Raw genomic sequence first — 23,432 nt, 5'->3', positions numbered from 1 at the left:
CAGATAGAGGCAGTTTGTTTGAGTTCAAAGAAGACCATCTTTGTAGTCTATAGAGATGCTCATCTTTGCTGTCATTACTGCGCATGTGTTTGTGTGTACACATTAGGAAGCTGTCACTTCTGCCTGCTTCTCTGGGCATACAGGACACCAACCAGAGTAGACTTTGCATTGATCTATTAACTGGGTGCTTCCCAGTTTTCAGAAACTGAGCTGTCGAGAGATCACTGTCGGGCTCTGAAGTTTTCCCTACTCCAATAGTCTTGAGTATTTCCAAATAAGTTGGATACCAGCCAAGCTGCCAGCCTTCAGCTGCTGCTTTGGTGCCCTCAGCTGGCCTCGAATCAGGGTCACTTATCTCATGCGTGATGTCTCACGGCCTTCGCTGAACACAGAGAAGAGTTTTGTAATTGGGGCTTCTGATGTCTGCAAGTAAAAGTTGCTCAGTGAAAATTAAAGACAGAACAGGTTAACAAATAAAGGGCTACAAGCTGAAAGTGGGGTTCTATAATGATGCCTGAAACTGCAGGGAAATGATTGTGTGGGACATGATGCTCTGAGCCTAACACACGCTCCCTGCTCTGTTGCTGCCAATGTGACCTAAGGAAAAATCCACCCTGACTCCAAATCTGGCAATCAGCTTAATGCTGGGCAGCCACAAATGTTTGTTTCATATAAAGAAGAAAAAAACCTCATGTTCTCCCCCACACACACCTCATCTCCCATTTCCTGGTTACTGACTGGCAGATTTACTGATGGCTGTGGTGTGTGAAAGGAGAAATCTGCCACAAAATAGGTCTTTTTAGTCAGACAATAATTGCTAAGAACTCCTATGATTTGGGGGGGATAAATAACTGTTATCATCGTTGTTTCTGCATGCCACACACCAGAGCCCCCTTGCATCCCTCTCATTTCCCTCTGTAAACTCTCTGTGCCTTCCTCCCATGCCCCTCTATTTCAAGGGCTCTCTGCACTGCCACCCCTTCTCTTATGCTAGAGACTCTGTGTGACCCCCAATTCTCCTCTCCCTGCCATACCAGGGTCCCCAATTTTCCTCCCTGTGCCAGGAACTCTGTGTGTATTCTCCCCCCCCCCCACTCCTATTTCTTTTCTTTCTGTCTGGGAGATAAGTCATTCAGAGAGTCAACATTTTAAAACTGTATTGAAAAGAAGGGCAGAGCTGAGATGGGGTACATTTATGCTGGGAGGTGTAAAAAGCTTCCATCAGCTGGTTCTTTGATCTACAGCAGGGATCAGCAACCTTTGGCATGCGGCCCTCCAGGGTAAGCACCCTGGCGGGCTGGGCCGGTTTGTTTACCTGCCGCATCCGCAGGTTCGGCCGATCGTGGCATTGAGGTGAGTGCAAGACTTCGCTTTGCTCAGCCAAAAATGTCAAAATCCAGAAACTTCATGCAGCTGGCTGGAAATTGATCAGATACTGGCACACATCAGTAAATGCAAGATCAGGCCATAGAGCTGCCATGCTTTTTAGCTCAAAACTATGCCAGTCAGACCAGTGGAGTGCTGGGATGTGGATGAGAGTGTAACACAGACCATGCAGGAGACTGGAATTCAGGAGTAGAGCTGGCAGGTGTCAGAAAGGGCAGGAACACAATCTCTAGCCTTGAGCCTATAACAATTATACATAAGCCCCTTCGTTTTCAGTTTAAACTGATTTTTACCAATAAAATGCCAGGTTTGGTAAACGAAGGGCCCTAATTATACAGCATACTTCCACTAAACCTAATATTTGATTGTTAGGTTGTCTAAGCCACAGCTCTTCCTCTCTACCTTGTTTTATCAATCTCAATGCTACTGCTCAGGCTCCTCTGCCTGCAGCACCTTGTTGTTTCATATTAACAACAAGGTGCTGCGGGCAGAGGAGCATGAGCAGTAGCATTGTGAAATCAGAGGTAACTCAGCCAGTCATCACTGATTCCCTCCAGAAACCTTAACCCCAACGTTAAACCCTAATCCTGCTGCCTTCATGGTCATCTCCCCCCTTGATGGTGCCCATTTGGTGCTACATAGGGTTGCCAACTTTCTAATTGCACAAAACTGAACACCTTTGCCCCTCCTGTCCTGCCCCTTCCCTGAGGCCCCGCCCCCTCCCTCCAGCCCCCCTCCCTCCATCGCTTGCTCGCCCCCCCCCTCACTTTCACTGGGCTGGGGCAGGGGGCTGTGGTGTGGGAGGGCGTGAGGGCTCCAGCTGGGGTTGCGGGCTCCAGAGTAGGGCCAGAAATTAGGGGTTCAGGGTTCAGGAGGGGGCTCCAGGCTGGGGCAAGGGGTTGAGGTGTGGGAGGAGGTGCAGGCTCCGGCTGGGAGTGTAGGCTCTGGGGTGGGCTGGGGATGATGGGTTTGTGGTGCAGGAGGGGGCTCCGGGCTGGGGCCGAGGGGTTTAGAGTCTGGGAGGGGGCTCCGGGTAGAGGCAGGGGGTTGGGGTGCAGGAGGGGGTGCAGGGTGTGGGAGGGAGTTTGTGTACGAGAGGGGGTTCCGACCTGGGGCAGGGGGTTCAGGGGGCAGGGTCTGGGATGGAGTTAGGGTGCGGGAGGGGGTTCCAACCTGGGGCAGGGAGTTCAGGGTGCGGGCTCTGGCCGGGCGGCGCTTACCTCAGGTGACTCCTGGTTGGTGGCATAGCAGGGCTAAGGCAGCTTCCCTGCGTGGTATGCGCTGCCTGTGGCCCACCCCTGCAGCTCCCATCAGCGGTGGTTCCTGGCCAATGGGAGCTGCGGAGCTGGCGCTGGGGGCAGCACGCGGAGCATCCCTGATCGCCCCTGCGCCTAGTGTCTGGACATGCCGGCTGCTTCCGGGGAGCTGTGCAGAGCCGGGGCAGGCAGGGAGCCTGCCTTAGCCCTGCTGTGCTGGCAACTGGACTTTAAACGGCCCAGTCAGCAGTGTTGACTGGAGCAGCCAGGGTCGCTTTTCGATCAGGCGTTCCGGTCAAAAACTGGATGCCCGGCAACCCTAGTGCTGCAGGCAGAGGAATCTCTATAGATGAAATAAAACCGTTTTGACTGGGCAAAGATAAAAGAATTCACCGGAGCCAGCCAGGAATGGTGCGGAAATCTCCAGCCTCACTCCTACTCAGCCAATATTGCTCCTGATTTGAAGCAGCCGAATAGACTCATAGACTCATAGACTCATAGACTTTAAGGTCAGAAGGGACCAATATGGTCATCTAGTCTGACCTCCCGCATGATGCAGGCCACAAAAGCTGACTCACCCACAACAGAATCTTCCAGCCTGCGACCCCTGCCCTATGCTGCGGAGGAAGGCGAAAAACCTCCAGGGCCTCTGCCAATCTACCCTGGAGGAAAATTCCTTCCCGACCCCAAATATGGCGATCAGCAGAACCCCGAGCATACAGGCAAGATTCTACAGCCGGACTCTCATTTTACCCGCGATGGCCCGTTAATGCCTATTTGACTAAAATCACATTATCCCATCAAACCATTCCCTCGATAAACTTATCAAGCCTAATCTTGAAGCCAGAGAGGTCCTTTGCCCCCACCGTTTCCCTCGGAAGGCTGTTCCAAAATTTTACCCCTCTGACGGTCAGAAACCTTCGTCTAATTTCAAGCCTAAACTTCCCCACGGCCAGTTTATATCCATTCGTTCTCGTATCCACATTACTACTAAGCTGAAATAATTCCTCTCCCTCCTTGGTATTAATCCCTTTGATATATTTAAAGAGAGCAATCATATCCCCCCTCAGCCTTCTTTTGGTTAGGCTAAACAAACCGAGCTCCTCGAGTCTCCTTTCATAGGAAAGGTTTTCCATTCCTCGGATCATCCTAGTGGCCCTTCTCTGTACCCGTTCCAGTTTGAGTTCATCCTTTTTAAACATAGGAGACCAGAACTGCACACAGTACTCCAAATGAGGTCTCACCAGCGCCTTGTATAACGGAAGCAGCACCTCCCTGTCCCTACTAGAAATACCTCGCCTAACGCATCCCAAGATCGCATTAGCTTTTTTCACAGCCACGTCACATTGCCGACTCATAGTCATCTTGCGATCAACCAGGACTCCGAGGTCCTTCTCCTCCTCCGTCACTTCCAACCTATGCGTCCCTAACTTATAACTAAAATTCTTGTTAGTCATCCCTAAATGCATCACCTTACACTTCCCACTATTGAATCTCATCCTATTATTGTTACTCCAATTTACAAGGTCATCCAAGTCTCCCTGCAAAATATCCCGATCCTTCTCCGAATTGGCAATACCTCCCAACTTTGTGTCATCCGCAAACTTTATCAGCCCACTCCTACATTCGGTTCCGAGGTCAGTAACGAATAGATTAAATAAAATCGGACCCAAAACCGAACCTTGAGGAACCCCACTGGTGACCTCCCTCCAACCCGACAGTTCCCCTTTCAGTACTACCCGCTGCAGTCTCCCCTTTAACCAGTTCTTTATCCACCTCTGGATTTTCATATCGATCCCCATCTTTTCTAATTTAACCAGTAATTCCTCGTGCGGCACAGTATCAAACGCTTTACTAAAATCTAGGTAAATTAGATCCACCGCATTTCCTTTATCTAGAAGGTCTGTTACTTTCTCAAAAAAGGAGATCAAGTTGGTTTGGCACGATCTTCCTTTCGTAAACCCATGTTGTAATTTGTCCCAATTGCCATTCACCTCAAGGTCCTTAACTACTTTTTCCTTCAAGATTTTTTCCAAGACCTTGCATACTACAGAAGTTAAACTAACAGGCCTGTAGTTACCCGGGTCACTTTTTATCCCCTTCTTGAAAATAGGAACCACATTAGCTATTTTCCAGTCCATCGGTACCTCCCCCGAGTTTACAGATTTATTAAAAATTATCGCCAAGGGGCTTGCAATTTCTCGCGCCAGCTCCTTCAATATTCTAGGATGAAGATCATCCGGTCCACCCGATTTAGTCCCATTTAGCTGGTCAAGTTTGGCTTCCACCTCTGATACTTTAATGTCAATTGCCCCTCCTTTATTCCCCTCTGTCCCGCTCCCTCTATTCCTAAGCCCTTCATTAGCCTTGTTAAACACCGATGCAAAATATTCATTTAGATATTGTGCCATGCTTAGATTGTCCTTAATCTCCACTCCATCTGCAAGCTTCAGTGGCCCCACTTCCTCTTTCTTTGTTTTCTTCCTATTTATATGGCTATAAAACCTCTTACTATTGGATTTAATTCCCCTCGCGAGGTCCAACTCTACACGGCTTTTGGCCTTTCTCACCGCATCCCTACATGCTCTGACCTCAATAAGGTAGGTTTCTTTGCCGATCTCTCCTCTCTTCCATTCTTTGTACGCTTTCTGTTTTTTCTTAATCGCCCCTTTGAGACGCCCGCTCATCCAGCTGGGTCTAATTCCCCTGCCTACTGACCGTTTCCCCTTTCTCGGGATACAGGCCTCGGACAGCTCGTGCAACTTCAGCTTGAAATAATCCCAGGCCTCATCTGCCTTTAGCTCTCTAAGTATGTTAGCCCAATCCACTTCCCTAAGTAGTTGCCTTAATTTATTAAAGTTGGCCTTTTTGAAATCGTAAACCTTAGTCACAGTCATAGTTTTATTTCTGTTAACCCTTCCATTTAGTTTAAACCAAATTAGCTCATGGTCACTCGAGCCAAGGTTGTCCCCTACAACCATTTCCTCAACGAGGTCCTCACTACTCACCAGCACCAAATCTAAAATGGCATCCCCCCTCGTCGGTTCAGCTACTACTTGATGAAGGAATTCATCTGCTAGCACGTCTAGAAACATCTGAGCCCTATTATTGTTACTAGCATTTGTTCCCCAATCTATGTCTGGGAAGTTAAAGTCCCCCATGATCACACAGCTCTTATTAGTTTTTACTTCCTTAAAAACATTAAATAGTTCTCTGTCCGCATCCAGGCTAGATCCCGGCGGTCTATAGCACACCCCAAGCAGTATCTCAGGGGAGGCTCTAGTAGTTCTTTTACCCAGTGTAATTGTTGCCCAGACAGACTCTGTCTTATCCATTCCATCACTTATTATTTCTTTACATTTTAGCTCATTATTGACATACAATGCCACACCCCCACCTTTACCTTTTTTCCGGTCATTCCTAAACAGCACATACCCTTCGATACCTGTACTCCAGTCATGACTACCATTCCACCACGTTTCGGTTATTCCTACGATATCAGGTTTCATTTCTTGGACCAGGAGCTCCAATTCCTCCATTTTGTTACCTAGGCTTCTCGCATTGGTGTATAAACATCTTACCATATGCTGTCTATCCATTCTCCCATTAGTTATGCACTTTGGTACGGACCCAGTAGTGTCCATCTGCCCCCTCCTTCTTATGTCCAATTCCCTACCCCTACCTATATCTGTGCTTTTCTCCTCGCCCTCTTTTTCAGTGTTGGAATCTGGCGTGGAGATCAACTGGACATCTCCCAACCGTCTCCCCCAAGTTCCTAGTTTAAAGCCCTTTTGATGAGATGAGCCAGCCTCCCTCCCAGAAGTCTATTTCCTTCCCTACTCAGGTGAAGTCCATCCCGCGAGAACAGCTGTCTGTCCCCGAAAGCCTCCCAGTGGCCATACATCCCAAAGCCCTCCTTATAGCACCACTCCCTTAGCCAGCTATTTATCCTCACAATCCTGTCTGCCCTTTGCTGTCCTTCTCTAGGAACAGGCAGAATCCCACTGAAGATAATCTGAGCCTCGACTTCCTTAAGCGTCTTCCCCAGCCTGGCATAATCTCCCTTGATTCTCTCTAGCGAGAACCTAGCCGTGTCATTCGTTCCTACATGAAGGACGATCAAGGGGTTCTTACCCGCTCCTTTTAGGATCCTTTTCAACCGCAGGTCCACATCCCGTATCTTAGCGCCCGGCAGACAGCACACCCTTCTGTTTTCCGGGTCCGCCCTGGTCACAGGCCTGTCTAACCTCCTCAGTAAGGAGTCCCCAATCACATAAACCTGCCTTTGCCTGGGGGCAGCGCAATCTACCAATCTATCCCCTGTTCCCTGCGGCCGTAACTCCTGTCTGTCTCTATTTTCCCTTATAGTCCCCCTATTGCCATCCTGAATCCTCCCGGGGCCAAGTGTTGATGCTACTTCCATCAACTCTTCCCCCCTGTGTATTGGACTAGCTGCCCTTCTTTTCTTCCTCTGCCTCCCACCATCAGGTACCACCTGCTGCGTCCCCTCCTCGTTAGCCAAACACCCAAACCTGTTCCTGAGTTCTATTTCCCCCTCACTAGCCCTCCTTTTCCTTGGCCTGCTTCTCACGGTCACATGCTTCCACTGCTCTTGTTCTCCCCCCGACATTCCCCCCTCACAGACCATAGCCCCCGCTTCCACCTGCACCCCCGAGCATGCCCCTTCAGCCACCCCTTGCCTTTGCTCCATTAGCTGCTCAAACCCCCTTCTAAACTCTACCAGGGTCTCTACCTGCATCTCCAACCCCCGAACCTTTTCCTCTAACAGGGCAAGTAGGCGGCATTTCATACAGACATACCTCTGATCAGGTGCACCTGCTAGGACTATATACATACCGCAGCTGCTACATGCTTTCATCTGCATTGTGTCCCCTGCTGCCTGGCTCATGGCTGCTGTGGTCTCTGCCTGCAGCCTCTGAGGGAACAGAGCACACCTGCCTCCCCTTCCACCTCCCCCTGTAAACTCCCACTTAAACTCCCCTGTTAGCAGCCCTGTTGGCCGGCTCCTGGGGGCCGCTGCTCGAATACTAGTTCAGTCTTCAGGCCCTGCACTCTCCAACACTTATGTCAAAGCACTTCAGTCCTGGCCTGCAGTTTCATTTGCTGACTCATTTCAACCAATGGGATTGAAGCATGCAAAGAACCTGGAAGGAGTGCTTAATGACAGACTGAGTTACCACTGAGGTCACAATGCAGCACCAAATGGGCACTGTGTGGAAATCAGACTTTTCCCATGTTCCACTTTCCTCATTGTCACCAAAAATCAATGGGATTCTCCCCCACTGACACCTAGAATGTTCCCTGACATTTTGGAATTAATTGGACTTTGCCTTTAAAAGTTATCTCATTACAGGCAGACAAGTGCCACTGAGTTGAGTGTTAGACCTCACTTTGCTCAGCCAATAAACTGAGCAGTCTGTACAGTGCCCAGCAAGCTAGGGACCTGTTTCTGATTGGGGGCTCTGGGTGTTAATATAGCACCAGTAATAATGTTACCCTGGTGAAAGAGGGACGGTTGCCTGCCCTTGTGGAAATTGCCAGTTGCACCTTCCTCTGGACACCTTTACGTGGATATTTAAGTAATCAAACAAAGAAAGATTTTCAAAGCTCAACAGAAATTAAAACTAGTCCTTGATTCCAACATAACACTTCTTACCTGTACCTCTAAGGCAGAGGTTCTCAACCTAATTACCATTGCGGGCTGCATATGTGTTATGTGGGCCACATCCATACAATATATATAATATCTGTATGGTCCTGAGGATGTCACATGGGCCGCAGCTGTGTGCTGATTGGGCCCCAGGTTGAGAACCACTGCTCTAAGGTAACTTTTCTGCTGTTCACACTCTGGGCATGGCCTTTCAGAGCAGACATCCTGTCTTGGGCTCAGGTTCTTGGGAGGCCCCTGCAAACACTGTTCTTTCAAAGGTGTGTCGTGCCAACAGTCAGGCCTCCTGCAATCCAGTATTAGTATCACCCTGCCAGGCATTCTGCACAGAACAGATTAGTGGAAGGGCAGGTTGCAGAGCATTGGTTAGGACAGGAATGGACCTGGAGTGTCCACCGCTCTGTGGGTGATAGGGGGAACAGAAGAGACTACCCAGCTGATGGTACCCTGTGCTACTAAAGGGGGTGAAGACAGCACTACACAAGGGGCAAAGAGTGGAAGGGACTCCAGGGTAGTGAAGCTCTGCTTATAGTGTCTTGTGTAGATTAAAATGCACTTTACTGTGGGCCTGATCCAAAGCTCACTAAAATCAAGGGAAGTCTTTGTAATGTCTTCAGTGGGTTTTGGATTAGGCTCTAAGTGAGGGATTCACTTTTTTTAGCCATCGAGGACATTGGAGCTAAACATCAGGTCGCGTTTAAAGTAATATGCTAATTCAAGTTTATTATTATTTGTCTTCGGTAGCGCTCATGATGGGCTGGATGCTTTTCAGACAGATGAGAAGAGACAGTCCCTGTCCTGAAGGGTTGCCAGTCTAAGGGCTTGTTTATAGAGCCCTGCAAATCTGCAGATATCTGCGGATCATATTTGCAGATCGCATGTGGATGCAAATTTTGTATCTGTGCAGGGCTTTACTTGTTTATACAAACAGTCCACAGCAAGCTCAACTGTAAATCTACCCTGACCCAGCCTGCCACACAGTAAGTGAGTGCCCTTGTGGACTCTGCTGCTGCTCACTAAAACTTCCATAGTGCACTTTATTCGACTCGTGTTTCAAAGTGGGATAGATTAAAGCGCACGACAGAACTTCTAGTGTGTGGCAGCAGGATTCCCAAAGGCAGTCAGTGCACGGTATGCTAGAAAAGGCAGATTTACACGCCAGTTTGCTGTGCCTTAATTTCATACAGACAAGCCATAAGAACAGACAGAGCTCAGAGGAAGGGCCAAGAAAGCCAGGGATGTAACCGTATGCGCCGGGTGTCCCTAAACCTCCAACTGCCAGAAGCTGGGACTGGACGACAAGGGACGGATCACTTGAAATTGGCCTGTTCTGTTCCTTCTCTCTGAAGCATCTAGCACTGGCCACTGTCAGAGACAATACTAGCTCAGTGGACCATTGGTCTGACCCAGCCTGGCCGTTCTTATGTTCTAATGGCAAAGGGATCTCTGTCTAGAGCCAGGCAAATAACATATTTTTTTTGTTTTTTTGGCAATTTAAAAATGTCCAAAAAATTTCAGGGTGGACAGAAAATGAAATGAATGGAAAAGTTTTAAAAATGTAATTCAGATGAAATGAAACATTTTGTTTCAGTTTAGCGCATTTTTAAATATTTGACATTTAAAAAAATAAAATTACTGGAAATTTTGAAAGAAAAGCTAGTTTCAAACCAAAAAATTAAAAAAGGTTTGTTTCAAAAATTTCAAAACAAGACATTTAGATTTTTGGGGATTTTTTTAGATGAATAATTTGGTAAAGCCAATATGAATTCACAGAACATTTTTGTGTAACTGAATCTGCACTTTTTGCTGAAAAAATAGGGTTGGTCACAAAATTTTGCCCATCTCTTTTTCTGTCACACAAAGTCAATTAGATTCCATCTAGAGCTCATGCAATTTTCTTTGTGAAACCCCAAAAGAAGTAACACTCATGATTTCTAAATATATCAGACACTTGAACATCAGGTCACGTTTGCTATTGCTCATTAACCTTTCAGCAAGCCACGCCTGGGCAGCATTGTGAGCGAAGGTAACACTTCAGGTGGAAACAATGAGAAAGTTAGCGGTTTCACATGTAGTTTCAGCAGAGTTTCACTTTGAATTTTTTCTTGGAACCTGAAACAAAGCAAAACTAAAAGACGAGGCCACCAGAGAGACAGCCCATGGAAAATTCTATGCTAGGTCACAGAGCATCTTTGTGTATTTGGTGTATTTCCATTGACAAATTTACACAGGATTCTAAGTTTTGGTTGCAGGGTTTCTTCTGAAAGTGGATTGATGCAGTGAAGGAATGGATGGGTAAGGTTCTACAGGAGTGCTAAGTGAGGTTCTGTGGCTTGCAATATGCAGGAGGTCAGACTAGGTGATCATGTTGGCCCCTTCCAGTCTTAAAGCCTATGAATCAATAGACATATTAAAAGAATAGATCTACAGTGACTGTCTGCACTGTGAAAATGACTAATAGTTGACAATGGTTCCTCCCTGGCCCTTCCAAGCAATTTTGAAAACAGTTTAGCTGCTAGTGTAGATGGGTCAAACCTATCAACACAATCTCACTTGCTGTAATGATTTGGTCCAATCTACACTGGCAGCTGATCTGTATTCAACACAATTGAGAGGAGGCCAGGAGAGGCACTGTCAATACAAGATGCTTTTCCCAATGTAGATGTATTCTAATAGAAGTATGAACTCCCCACATTTATCTCACTGGGGTGAAAACTCTGAAGCCCAGTGATAACAAATTAAGTCTTGCAACATTCATGAAAATGTACAGCCTGAGTACAAAATCTACCTGCCTACCCTTACTGTCATGATCAGGAGGCGCATAATAGTTTTCCCTCCCCCACTAACAGCAGAGAGAGAGCACCCCTCCTCTCCCTGGCTAAGCAAAGCACTCCTTCCTCACAGTTCCCCCTCCTCCTTGGCTGGTGGGCTAAAGGATCTCCATCCTCTTGTTAAAATCTACTTCAACCACTGGTCATGGAGAAGATAATGAAAAAACTGATGATGTTTTACTCAATTGTTACAAAAATAAATAAATAAAATATTGTATTTACCCGCTCTGGGAAAGTGAGTGAGCAGAATGTTGCTATGCTGATGCTGGCAGAGAAGGGAATAGCAAAAAACAAGGGGGATTGAAAAGGGAAGAGCTTTGGAAGATCTCTCAGAGGGCACAGAAATTCTCAGAGAAATGAGGGGGAGGAGCTTTCATTTGTTTAAACAAAATTCTAGATGAAATAAAATTAATTTTATTTTAAGAAATTCAACAGTGATACAAAGTTAATTAAGTGACCTTAGGGTTTTCCTTTGCATTTTGCTTATTGTCTTAAAAACATCTTGCAAATTTAGAACTGAATGGTGAGGAGAAATCATGCCTTCCTTGATGTCCCCAGGATGCTTGCATCATTCTCTGTTGCACTGGCTCACCACAGATTGCAGGAACACGGAACTAGATTACACAACCAATGGCACAAAGCTGTGTGTTGGTTGGTCTGAGGCAAAACTATTCGGACCGAAATGCTGGAGGTGAGGTGGGATGCACTGAGACACTCGTCTCTTCCAACTGTAGTCCAGATGCTCCTGAATACCACCAACCAGCTACCAGAGACTCCAGCAGCCTCACTGTATTCTCAGGGCTAGATAGGCTCAATGTATGACCTGCACCCCTCCCTATGAGAACAAGGGCTACTGTGAGTTCTAGGCAGCAGCTCTGTCAGCTGTGCAGAAGGAACCCCACATTACTGTCTAAGCTAGCAGGATATTTCTCTCAGCTAGACACCACTTGCATACTACTCTACAAGCTGTTTTTTCCAGATTTGTATTGGGCTACTATGGTGCTAGTTATCTGCTAAGAGAAGGGCTTCCTGCGAGCGGACAGAAGCAAAGGTCATTTTGTGCCCTTACTTCTAAAACTAGGTCTGAGTAGGGGTTAGTGAAAGCCACAGATCCGCCCCTGCTATATTTGTGTCAGATCTACCACCTGCACTGATTCCAGTGGGAAAGTCCTGATTAGGATGGGGCAGCACAACACTATCAGCTAGGCCTTCTGCGCCATCAAAACCTCCTGAAATCACTGTGAGGCCAATGCCATGTCAAGATGTCACAACATGATTTGATACCACATGATATTTTGATTAAGAAAAATTAGAACAATATAAAATTAACATGGCACACATTAGATAGATTAAAAACTGGCTAACTGATAGATCTCAAAATGTAATTGCAAACAGAGAATTCTCATCGACCAGGTGTGTTTCCAGAGGGGTTTGCAGGATTGATTCTTGACCCTACACTATTTAATATTTTTATCAATGACCTGGAAGAAAACATAAAACCATCACTGATAAAGTTTGCAGATGACACAAAAATTGGGAGAGTGGTAAATAATGAAAAGGATAGGTCACTGACCCAGAGCAATCTGGATCACTTGGTAAACTGGGCGCAAGCCAACAATGTGTGTTTTAATATGACTAAATGTAAATGTATACATCTAGTAACAAAGAATGCAGGCCATACTTACAGGATAGGGATTCTATCCTGGGAAGCAGTGACTCTGAAAATGATTTGTGTGGGGGATAATCAGATGAACAAGAGATCCCAGTTTTATTTTGTGCCCCAAACAACTAATGCAATCCTTGGATTCACAAACAGGGGAATCTCGAGTAGGGGTAGAGAGGTTATTTTATCTCTAAATTTGACACTGGTGCAACTGCTGTGGGAATACTGTGTCCAGTTCTGGTGCCCACAGTTAAAGGACAATGTTGATAAACTGGAGAGGGTTCAAAGAAGAGCCACAAGAATGATTAAATGATTAGAAGACATGCCTCATAGTGATGGACTCAAAGAGCTCAATCTATTTAGTTTAACAAAGAGAAGGTTAAGGGGTAACTTGATTACAGACTATAAGAATCTACATGTGGAATACTATTTAATAATGGGCTCTTCAGTCGAGCAGAAAAAGATATAACAAGATCCAATGGCTGGAAGTTGAAGCTAGACAAATTCAGATTGGAAATAAGGCATACATTTTTAATGGTGAGAGTAATTAACTTTTGAAACAATTTACCAAGGGTTATGGTGGATTCTCCATCACTGACAATTTTTAAATCAAAATTGGATGTTTTTCTAAAATATATGTTCTAGGAATTATTTTGGAGAAGTTAAATGGCCTGTGTTATACAGGAGGTCAGACTAGATGATTACAATAGTCTTTTCTGGCCTTGGAATCTATGAATCTATGTCAAGACAATTTAGTTCAGAAGGAGGATTTTTGATAAGTGGTAGGCCACCAAGGTGGGACTAGTTTCTATTTGTAGATTTTTCTATTCATTCAGTCAACAAGAACGGATTGAAAAACAGTAAAATGATTTATCCAAAAAAAAATGTTGAAATTTCCAAATTATTTCCATGTTATAAAATTAAAAATGGACCAATTTTCCATTTTGTGAAAATTGTCCATGATTTTATTTTACTGACATTTTAATCAAAATCTTTACAGAATGCTTTGTTTACTAAAAACTGTGTTTTCTCAGTGAAAACTGGGGTTTTGGTAAACAAAAACATTTTAAAATTATTTTAATTAAAAAAATTGATTTAAAACATTGAGAAAATGGAATATTTTATAACACTGATAAACTTTTTTGTGAAAAATTAATTTTAGAAAAGACAATTTTCAATAAAAAACCTTTTTGCATGAAAAAATTTGAGCAATGGCTCCTTTGGTGCCTTTTCATTGTCTAATCTGTTCAGTGTGATGGATATAACTGTGGATGTATATATACTTTCAGGTGCTAGGCTGCGTCCTTTCTGTTTGCATGGGGCCTTTAACTCCAAATGAGGGGGGCAGGCAGGAGAAAAGTCAGGGCAATGAGATGGATGGAGGCAAGCAGGAATTGTTCCACCAGTCACTTAGGATTGTTTGAAATATTAAGGTACCAAATATACACGTATAGAGGGCTATAATAGAGACAAGGGGAGAGTGATTGGATGTTTGAATATACATGAACCTTTGATGCCATATGGAAGAGAGAAGCATGATAAAAGACTGTTTATCTGTACAGTGTGGATGACATTTGTTAATCAGTTGAACTGTAAAGGGAATTATCCTCATTAACGAGGCCATGCATCATTTTGGGGAGAGAACACCAATTACAATAGAGTTTCCTAAAGACTACGCCTTGTGCTACTGGTACAGGAAGAATGCAAAGAGTACCAGTGCTACCAGCTGCCATTTTCCCCTCCCCCAGTCTTATCACACAATCCATTAGATAGCTTTAAAGAACTCCCCTTTGAGCTTAGAAAACAGAAGGAAAATACATAAAGCCAAACACTGTGGGTGGCGGGTGAACCCCCCCTTAGGAGAGGCTAGCCCCACGGCCCCACTCTTTCTGCATGAGGCCCCACCCTCCGCGGCAGGAGCCCTGAGCCCCCTCGCCACCCCACCCCACCCCTGCCACCAGAGGACCCCTGGGCTGGCCCCAGTCCCGGGCCAGCCAGCCAACCCCAGCTGCACCAGCCAGCTGGCCCAAGCAGCCCCAGCCCCAGCCCTAGGCTGGCCGGCCAGAGCAGCAGCCCTAGCCCCTGGGAGCCTGAGCAGCTCCAGCCCAGCGACCTGTGGCTCTGCCTTCCCTGGCCTATTATACCCACCACCCCATGGCAAACACTTCACATATATGGTAACCTCTGCCCCGCATGACGGCTGGCATAGGATCTCTTACCAAATATGTGGGTTGTGTTTATTTTCCACTGTAAATGGGTTCCATGAAATCCTGTGGGTGAAGCAAGAGCTGTTTTAAGATGCAGAGTAGGCAAACATATGTACTTTCTTTTCAGTATTTAAAAATATACAAACCAAAAAACCCACACACACACACTACGTGGACTTCCCTAGCTCTCCTCATAGACAAGTGTCACAAAGTGGTTAGGCAGATCCTAGCATTGCAGTGACTGTGTAGGCAAAAACAGCAACTTAAACATGCTCAACAATAGCTCAGACCTAGCCTTGGACATTATAACTTTTCTTATTCAGTAAGGGAGCATTGGGCAGGGCACTGGGGCAAACATTCACTCCTTAAAATAAAATGCCACAAGATCTGTAATAAGCGACAAAGATCTGTAATGTCCACCTAGACAGCAGCCACTAAAAGGAAGGCAGACGAGATGTTGCCTCATCTGCAGGATGGCACCTCAAACAGTGCAGCACCCCAGTAGTACTGTAATACAATGTCCATATGAGATACAAGCCCAGATGCTGAACTCAGCTTCCCAGTCCATAGGTGAGAGCTTCCCACACCAAAGCTCGCAACTGTGATCACAGATTCATAGGAGAGAAGGATAGAAAATCCCTTCTGGACTGTCATCCAGTCCATTCCACATGCTGGCAATGCAGAGTGCTCTGTCATAGGGCTGACTCTTTTAGGTGGAGTGGCCATCCATTTCTCAGCCTCTAGGAACTGCTGTTCAGTGCCAAACCAATCCTGATATTATGGCTGAATCCACTGTGTGCAAAGAGAGAAAGCCATGGCATGAGTCCCTCTGATGTGGGGCCTCACAGTTTGATAGTCCAGCTTTAAAGGGGGAAAATTGGTGGGGATGAGCGGGACTCCTCTGATTTTCAGGGGACCTCATTAGGGAGGTAAGAAACACAAAGAATCCCATGGGACACTTGTCAAAGGTGTTGCAAGTGCAGTTTCCTCCAATAGACTTCTACCTTACCTTCCCCTCACTCCCTGGAGGCCCCTTTTGTACTCAGACCTCATGGAATCAGGATTAAGAACCACTCTTCGACATTTGCACAAAAATATCCAGAGTGCCCAAGGTACTGAGACCGGCACGCAGAGACCCACCCAGAAATTTCACTGTATCAGAGCCCCTCTGACTTTATTTCCCCCACTCCCTGCATTGTCTTCTGAAATTTAGAAAAAATAGTATGAAAATAAAACTAAATAATACACTTAAATGATTCAGGTGCACCAGGAGGTCCAGAGTCCAACAGTGTTCTAAATACAACAAGTAAAGGACAAAAACTGAAAGACTTTAAGGACATTTTTCACTTCCATTTGTCCAAGATCAACTCTGCTATTTGAGCTGGAGGTCTGTTATTGGCTGAGAAAGTCACATGACCCTGCATAGGTTAACATTAGTTCTGCATTAGAAATTAAGTTCTTGACAATGTAGGGACCTAGTCTAGAACATAATTTTCAAACTCTATTTGAACAAGGTTTGTCTGTCTTCTGGGGGGCTAGGTAGTATGTAAACCGAGTGAACTTGAGCCTGTTTCAATCCTGAAAGACTTTTGTGGTAGTTCGAAGCAATGTGTTTCGTTGGCTCCTGCGAAGTACATCAAATGAAAAACCTCAAAGCAAATAAAGATGGAGCCAACAGAACAACAGGATGTAACAGCAGTAAGAGAACATTTTGTCCTCACAACACCATCCAGGGCCGCCCAGAGGATTCAGGGGGCCTGGGGCAAAGCGGGGGAGCTTGTACTCACCGGGCGGCGTCCGAGTCTGCGGCGGCGGCATTTCGGCGGCAGGGGGCCCTTCAGTCGCTCTGCGTCTTCGGCAGCACTGAAGGGCTCCCTGCCGCCAAAATGCCTCCGAAGACCCAGACCACCGCCGGGTGAGGAAAGGGATTCTCGGCCAGGGCTCACGGGGCCCGGGACCTGGGGCAAATTGCCCCACTGCCCCCCCTCCTGGGCGGCCCTGACACCATCATAGCTGTAACAAATTAAACCCCAGAGACACCTCACCAAGTGGTCCCCCTTTATCAGTAGTTTCAAAAATACAATAAAGAAATCCTCTTTTTTCTCTCTCTCCAGTTTTTGAAGGAGCCCCTGGGAATAGTGCTTCTGGGATAGTGGGCTGGCTGGAGGCTCAGTTAGGCAGAACCTAGGGGGGCACCGTTCCAGTCTTCCTCCACACGTTTGCACATGCACTGCAGTATTGACCTACAGTACCCAGCCTCACCATGTCAGTCATGGTTCCTCACAGATTTGCCAGTTTACCACTAGCACCCCAGGTATTCCAGTCCTGGGTCCCCACCCAACTTTGCTCATATACCTTAATCCTGACTTTCATCACCTTGCAAGCCCCAGAAAGAGCTCTGCTAATACACCTCAGTTTGGAGCTACAATCATTCCCTGCTGTTCCTTTGCTGGGCCTCTTCTGAGCATAATTTTCAGTAAACAATGATGAGGGATTTCCAAACTCTGCAGAGAACAACTTCTCCCATTACGGAATTTGAGTGTCAGACTGTGCCACCTCTGCCTTTAGAGAAAACGGAAAACACAGGCAGTCTTGCATAAACAGGGTGGGGTTAAAAACCAGTCTGATCTTGGGGTGGGGGTGGGGACATAAACTGTTGCTATTTCTTTTTTTTAACAGGCATTGACAGAGCCCTGGTGGGGGGGGGGGGTGTTGGGGGGAAAGAAGGAACTGAATATAATGCCAATGATGAGGATTTGTAATTGAATCATAGGCATTGTGAAATTTCCTCATTTGAGAACCATGTACTCCCCCTCCCATCATCCTTCCCTCACAAACACAGAGGCTGCTGATCCACTTTCATCTCTTGCAGCAAATTTTACAGTGCTAAGACATCACAGAACTGCATCCCACAGCCCTAGTTCCAGTAAGCGAGTGACCTGCATAACACTACTGCTGCCACCCAAATCAAAAAGAGGGCAAAAGTTCCTTGCTACATGACAGGAGTAAAAATAATAACTTGTTATGGTTCAAGTACATTAAGCCTACTGCCTACTGAAAATAAGTCTTATTTATAAGGTTAAGGTACACTTCCAACCTTTCCACTACATTATTTACATAAAATTACATTTTTTTTACATATTTTTAACACTTTGGTGTTCACCAAACCTGTTGCCATTGAATGGGAGTTTTGCTACCAACTTAAATGGAAACAGGACCTAGCCCTAAGATCTAAGAGATTTCTCCTCCTTTTGCTTACTGGGACCATCTAAAAAAACCTGGATTATTTTATGGGTCCTGTATATTACGAACTGTCCAAACGAAGTGCTGTCTGTTCAAAGTACACTTCCTTTGAGTGCATCCAAACTCCAGAGTGGACAGGTTAGGTGTCATTATCATGTTTTTTTAAAACATGTATTAAACATGTTGCATTATTACAAGATTTTTGACTCTGCTTGGGTGAAATAGTAGCAAAATATTTAAGAATCTGACAGGTATAACATTAATTGGATTATCAGAAAGTCACTTGTCTATGAAAAAGAAACCCATTGGTGTCTGCTGTCTTTGATTCACAGATCTAATTCCTGTGAAAGGAATTTGACATTTACTGATTTAAGGTTTCTTATACAATTCTGCACCACAACACATATTGCCTTTTTGTATATTATAGCATAAGTTTACCCTGTCCAATTCTCTCTCTCCCTACCCCCCCACCCAAATGTATAAAGGATACATACACACAGAGAGAGAAATGGAGTAGAGTTACCCAGCATTGGAGATACCTTAAAGTTTTAGCTCCTCTTGGTGAAATCTGTCTTGTGAGATTTTTTTTTTAAAAGAACATCTTTAATAGTTTGCACCAAAGAACAGTAGTAGCTACATGGAATGAAGGAGGCTATAATGTGGAATAGTTTGGTCACTCATATAAAGTGATTACAGCACAGTGGAATGACAAGATACACAGTGAGACCTCCGGTCTAATTCTTAGGGGAAAGAGGATTTGCAAACATTGGTGATGTCCTGTATAGCGTGTTTGCCTGACCAAAGGCAATGTTTGCCCAATCTAATGCACTTAAACTAGTGGTTAGAGCACAGGACTGAATCAGGACTCCTGGATTCTAATCTCAAATCAGCTGCAATGACACACTGTGTAACCTTGTGTGAATTGCTAAACTAACCTCTGTGTGTTTCAGTTTACTCATCTGTAAAATGGTTATAGCGCTCATCTACTACACAGGGCTGTTGCAGGTGTTTGTTTAATTATATCTTCAAAGCAGCGCAAAGAGTTGCTATTCTCAAACACCTCGTCATTTATCTTACATATTAATTGCCTAGTGTTTCTTTTCTCCATGTAGAACAGACAACAGCTTTCATGATCACCACTCCTTACTCACTCTACGTCTGCCCAGAAGGACAGAATGTTACCTTGACATGCAAGCTCTCTGGGCCACTCGCTGCTCGGCATGACTTACTTTACAAAATTTGGTACTTCAGCAGCAACGGAGACCAAAGCTGCTCTGAGAAGCAACATATCCGCAATGTAACCGAAAGGGACCTGCATCATGAGCCAGGGAAGCATCATGGGACACATAATGTCACGGAAAGGTACTTCCATGGAGAACGAGCAAATCACCATGGGCTGGAGACCACCTCAGACCACCATGGGACATTTCATATTATCATGATGAATCTGACTCTGCAGGACAGTGGCAATTACTGCTGTTACGTGGTAGAGACTAAAAAGGAACACGGCAAACAGAATTACCAGCAAGTGGCTCATGGCTTCATGGAACTCCGCATACAGAAAGGTAGATGTAACTGGGAAACATGCGCAGAATGTGTGTGGGAGAGGCCTTTACAAAGAAAAAATAGCAGCTAAATTCCTGTACAACTTCAACTCTCATTGAAATCAGTAGAAAGACTCCCACTGACTTTAGTGGGAACTGGACTGGGCCCAAAGTCAATAGATAAAGATGGTGCTGTAGGTCAGAACTGAGGAGCACAGGCTCAGTTTATTTATCATTCAGGACTGGAAGGTCAGGGGGTGCTGTAATCAGAATCAAAGTGCATTTGCAAAACTATGTGGGGCCCAAGCCTGGAAGAGCAACAGATGTCATAGGTCTGGGTTAAAAGGAAAAAAAGATCATAACTTTAAAAAAAAAAAAAAAGCAGCTGGAAAACACTTTCCCCCCAAGCTTAGATAATAAAAACAAAAATTACATATCAGAGGGGTAGCCGTGTTAGTCTGAATCTGTAAAAAGCAACAGAGGGTCCTGTGGCACCTTTAAGACTAACAGAAGTATTGGGAGCATAAGCTTTCATGGGTAAGAACCTCACTTCTTCAGATGCAAGTGAGGTTCTTACCCACGAAAGCTTATGCTCCCAATACTTCTGTTAGTCTTAAAGGTGCCACAGGACCCTCTGTTAAAAATTACATAGTTACATTGATTTTCTTCAATCTCTTTTTGGAAAAAAAGTTTACTTTCAGGCCAAAAATGACAGAGAAATATCAAACAATGTTTTTGGATGCAAAAGTTATATTTAGTCCTGGACCAATGACAGTTTGATTGTCCAATATCTTGCAAGCATCAAGAGCTAGAAATTAAAGCTGTATCTTACTGGACAGCTAGAAGGCTTAACATTCCAATGGTAGAAAGCATCACTATCTTTAAAATTGCAATAATTGATTTATCATTTCTTTTTGGATTTAAGAAAAATTAGTTAACGGTTTGCTTTAATTACTGTGATTCCTGGCAACTAAGATAATTTGGGTTTAAAAGCACAACAGAAGTGAGAGTGGTGTAGCATAAAAAAAGCAAGTCTCAAACTGTGGTCCATGGAATACTATGCTATAGGTATGCAGAGAACTGGCTGGGTACATGGTGCTCGTTCTCTTTATCACTTCCTTAACTGCTTTCAGAGAAAACTAAATATCAGTATTACTTTTCCATGCAAACAATTACCATCATTGCCACAGGGATGTTACACAATTGCAAATGGGCGGTTAAGAGGTCTGGGTGGTCAAGAATGGGCGCAGTGATCCATGTGATCACAACTGAGAGGAAAACTGGCTGTCACTAGACAATCCCTCCATTAAGATATAGGCCTCACGGCAAAAGCATTTGAGAATCCCTGGTACAATTATTTTAACTTGCACTTGTACACATTGCTAGTGGCAAATGTGTAGTGCTAGTTGCTAGTGGCAAGTGACACATTGGTAGCTCTGCAACTAACAATTTGTACTGTCATATCCCAAATGTGTATCAATAAATCCTGTAGACCACATCTTCTCTCTGCACTGTAGGTGGATTAGATGGAGGGCAGGTCAGAAATAGCAGCTATAACTAATTGTCATTGCCATTTTTAAACCCTAGCTGATTTTCTCTCTGTCAAAAAGAAAGACAATTGAAGCAAAGTTAAATGAAATTCCTTGTTTAATTTTTAAGTAGGATTTTCTATCTGACTTATTACTGGATGAGAACTGAATCCCAGGAGATTTAACCAATTCTTCTCTTTAATTCCACAGCCAGAGAAGCATTTCCAAACTGCACATTTCATCCTGGTGCCAACAAAGAGAAAGAAAGTAAGTGTTCTCTATAATGCCCTGCTTATTATCCTGTTCTATGTATTTTCCTAGGTACAGGTGTTCATTTTACACATTTGCATTTCAGTCAAAACTTGGACAAAATAATGTGGCTGCAAGAAACAAACTCCAGTTAAATCCCTGGGCGGTTATTCCCTAGCTTCTACACAATAATAGCCATTGGGACACTGTGTAATCTGCAGGACAGTTGTGTCCTAGGTTCCTGGAATCTCCTCAGGCTCAGACTCTCTGTGCAGACTACAAATAACTCCCACTGAACTCAACGGAAATCACTCATTGCACGTACTGAGAGAATTAGGGTTATGAAACAAAGCATGCTGGGCCAAATTCTCTGCTGGTGTAACTAAGTATAGTTCCGTTGACTACATCAATCTACATTAGCTGAGCATTTGGCCCTGAGGCTTTATTGTGGTACAATATACAACTGCTGGCTTTCACTGCATGATTTTACACACAGTGCTAACTAACCTCCCAAAGCTATGTCCCAGCACGCACATAAAACCTGGGATAAATTATTTGGGGGTGGTCTTGCCTGTTGTTGCAAAGTCCTGGTGAAGAATGTGGAGATGGGTCTTCCCAACAGGGCCGGCTCTAGCGTTTTTGCCGCCCCAAGCAGCAAAAAAAAAAAAAAAAATAGCGGCGATCAGCGGCAGCTCTACCGCCGCTTCATTCTACAGCGGCAATTGAGCGGCAGGTCCTTCACTCCGAGGGGGAGTGACGGCCCCGCCGCCCAATTGCCGCCGAATGGCAGGACGTGCCGCCCCCCTCTTCACTGGCTGCCCCAGGCACCTGCTTGCTACGCTGGCGCCTGGAGCCGGCCCTGCTTCCCAAAACAACAGATAGGACAGCAGCACTTCCCCCCTTCTCTGTGTTCCTGTCAGTATCCCATCATGTCCATTCTAACTCCTGGTCGGCATTCCCTAACCCCACACCTGAAGCCATATCCAGCCATTTATTTTTACACAGAACTCCCTTTTTTACACAGATTTCAGTCTGTGGATCAATGGCAGGATAAGGCCCCACATGGCTAGTAGAGTCTAATGTGAAAATGCTGTAGCTACTATACTTTTTGGCCCCCCAGCTATTTTCTGTTTTGCCCCTTTCTCCACATCAGTGTATTTTGGAGTGTTTTCTGGATGCTCACTTATTCACGCGTAGTGGTTAGTATTTCTGCAGCACCAGAGATGTGCATGGTGCTTTACAGAGAAATAAAACACAAAGGCCCCTTTCTGAGGAGCTTATGATACAAAAGAGCTGGAACCGTCTTGGGAATAACTCATTGTGGTTGACTGGCTGGACTGGTTTACTATCACCCAGTGATCTGTGATTGCTGGTCCAGGTCCCAAACTGCGCAAGCAGTGAAAGTAGGAAGTGAGCCATTAGAAAGAGGAATTCTGCAGCGTGCTATTCTGCGAACTGCCCTATGCAGCGCATACACACAAAAGGCCTGGATGGAGTAAATACGAGAATCCAGTTCAGGGAAACACAGAACAGAAGTCTGAGATTTAACTGCTACTGCCACAAGCAGAGAATTGAGCAGCGAATTATTTTAGAGAGCTGAAGTGTCAGAGAGAAACCTTTTCCTGTGTGATACCATGAAAACTCTGTTACTATCCTGAGACTGAGTCATCTCTCTTCTGACACAGAAACTATTTTAATTTGAAAACATAAGTATCTAAAGAGGAAATCCAAATCTCACATGAGTGATCAGACCAATACCTCACATCAGTAAATAACCTATTTATGCACCTAAATGCCAATTTGAACCCTCAAATGTGGTGTCCTAAAAACGATGT

At 45.0% G+C, this 23,432-nt stretch overlaps 2 protein-coding genes across 2 annotated transcripts in view; one reads left to right on the top strand and one right to left on the bottom strand.

Annotated features, from left to right (window-relative positions):
• The window catches only part of CDH23 (cadherin related 23), a 547,959-nt gene that overhangs the window by 58,244 nt on the left and 466,283 nt on the right, over window positions 1-23,432 (bottom strand). The gene's annotated exons all lie outside the window — the stretch shown is intronic.
• VSIR (V-set immunoregulatory receptor) overlaps window positions 1-23,432 on the top strand; it is a 47,466-nt gene that overhangs the window by 742 nt on the left and 23,292 nt on the right. The window contains exons 2-3 of the mRNA XM_065407226.1: window positions 19,388-19,840; window positions 21,559-21,615. Of these exons, the coding sequence (XP_065263298.1) occupies window positions 19,388-19,840; window positions 21,559-21,615 (510 nt within the window). The remainder of the gene's footprint in view (window positions 1-19,387; window positions 19,841-21,558; window positions 21,616-23,432) is intronic.

The sequence above is a fragment of the Emys orbicularis genome, chromosome 7 (assembly GCF_028017835.1).
Source record: "Emys orbicularis isolate rEmyOrb1 chromosome 7, rEmyOrb1.hap1, whole genome shotgun sequence".
Classification (NCBI taxonomy): Eukaryota; Metazoa; Chordata; order Testudines; family Emydidae; genus Emys; species Emys orbicularis.
The sequence above is the reverse complement of the archived record's forward strand: the minus strand, read 5'-3'. Positions and strand labels throughout refer to the sequence as shown.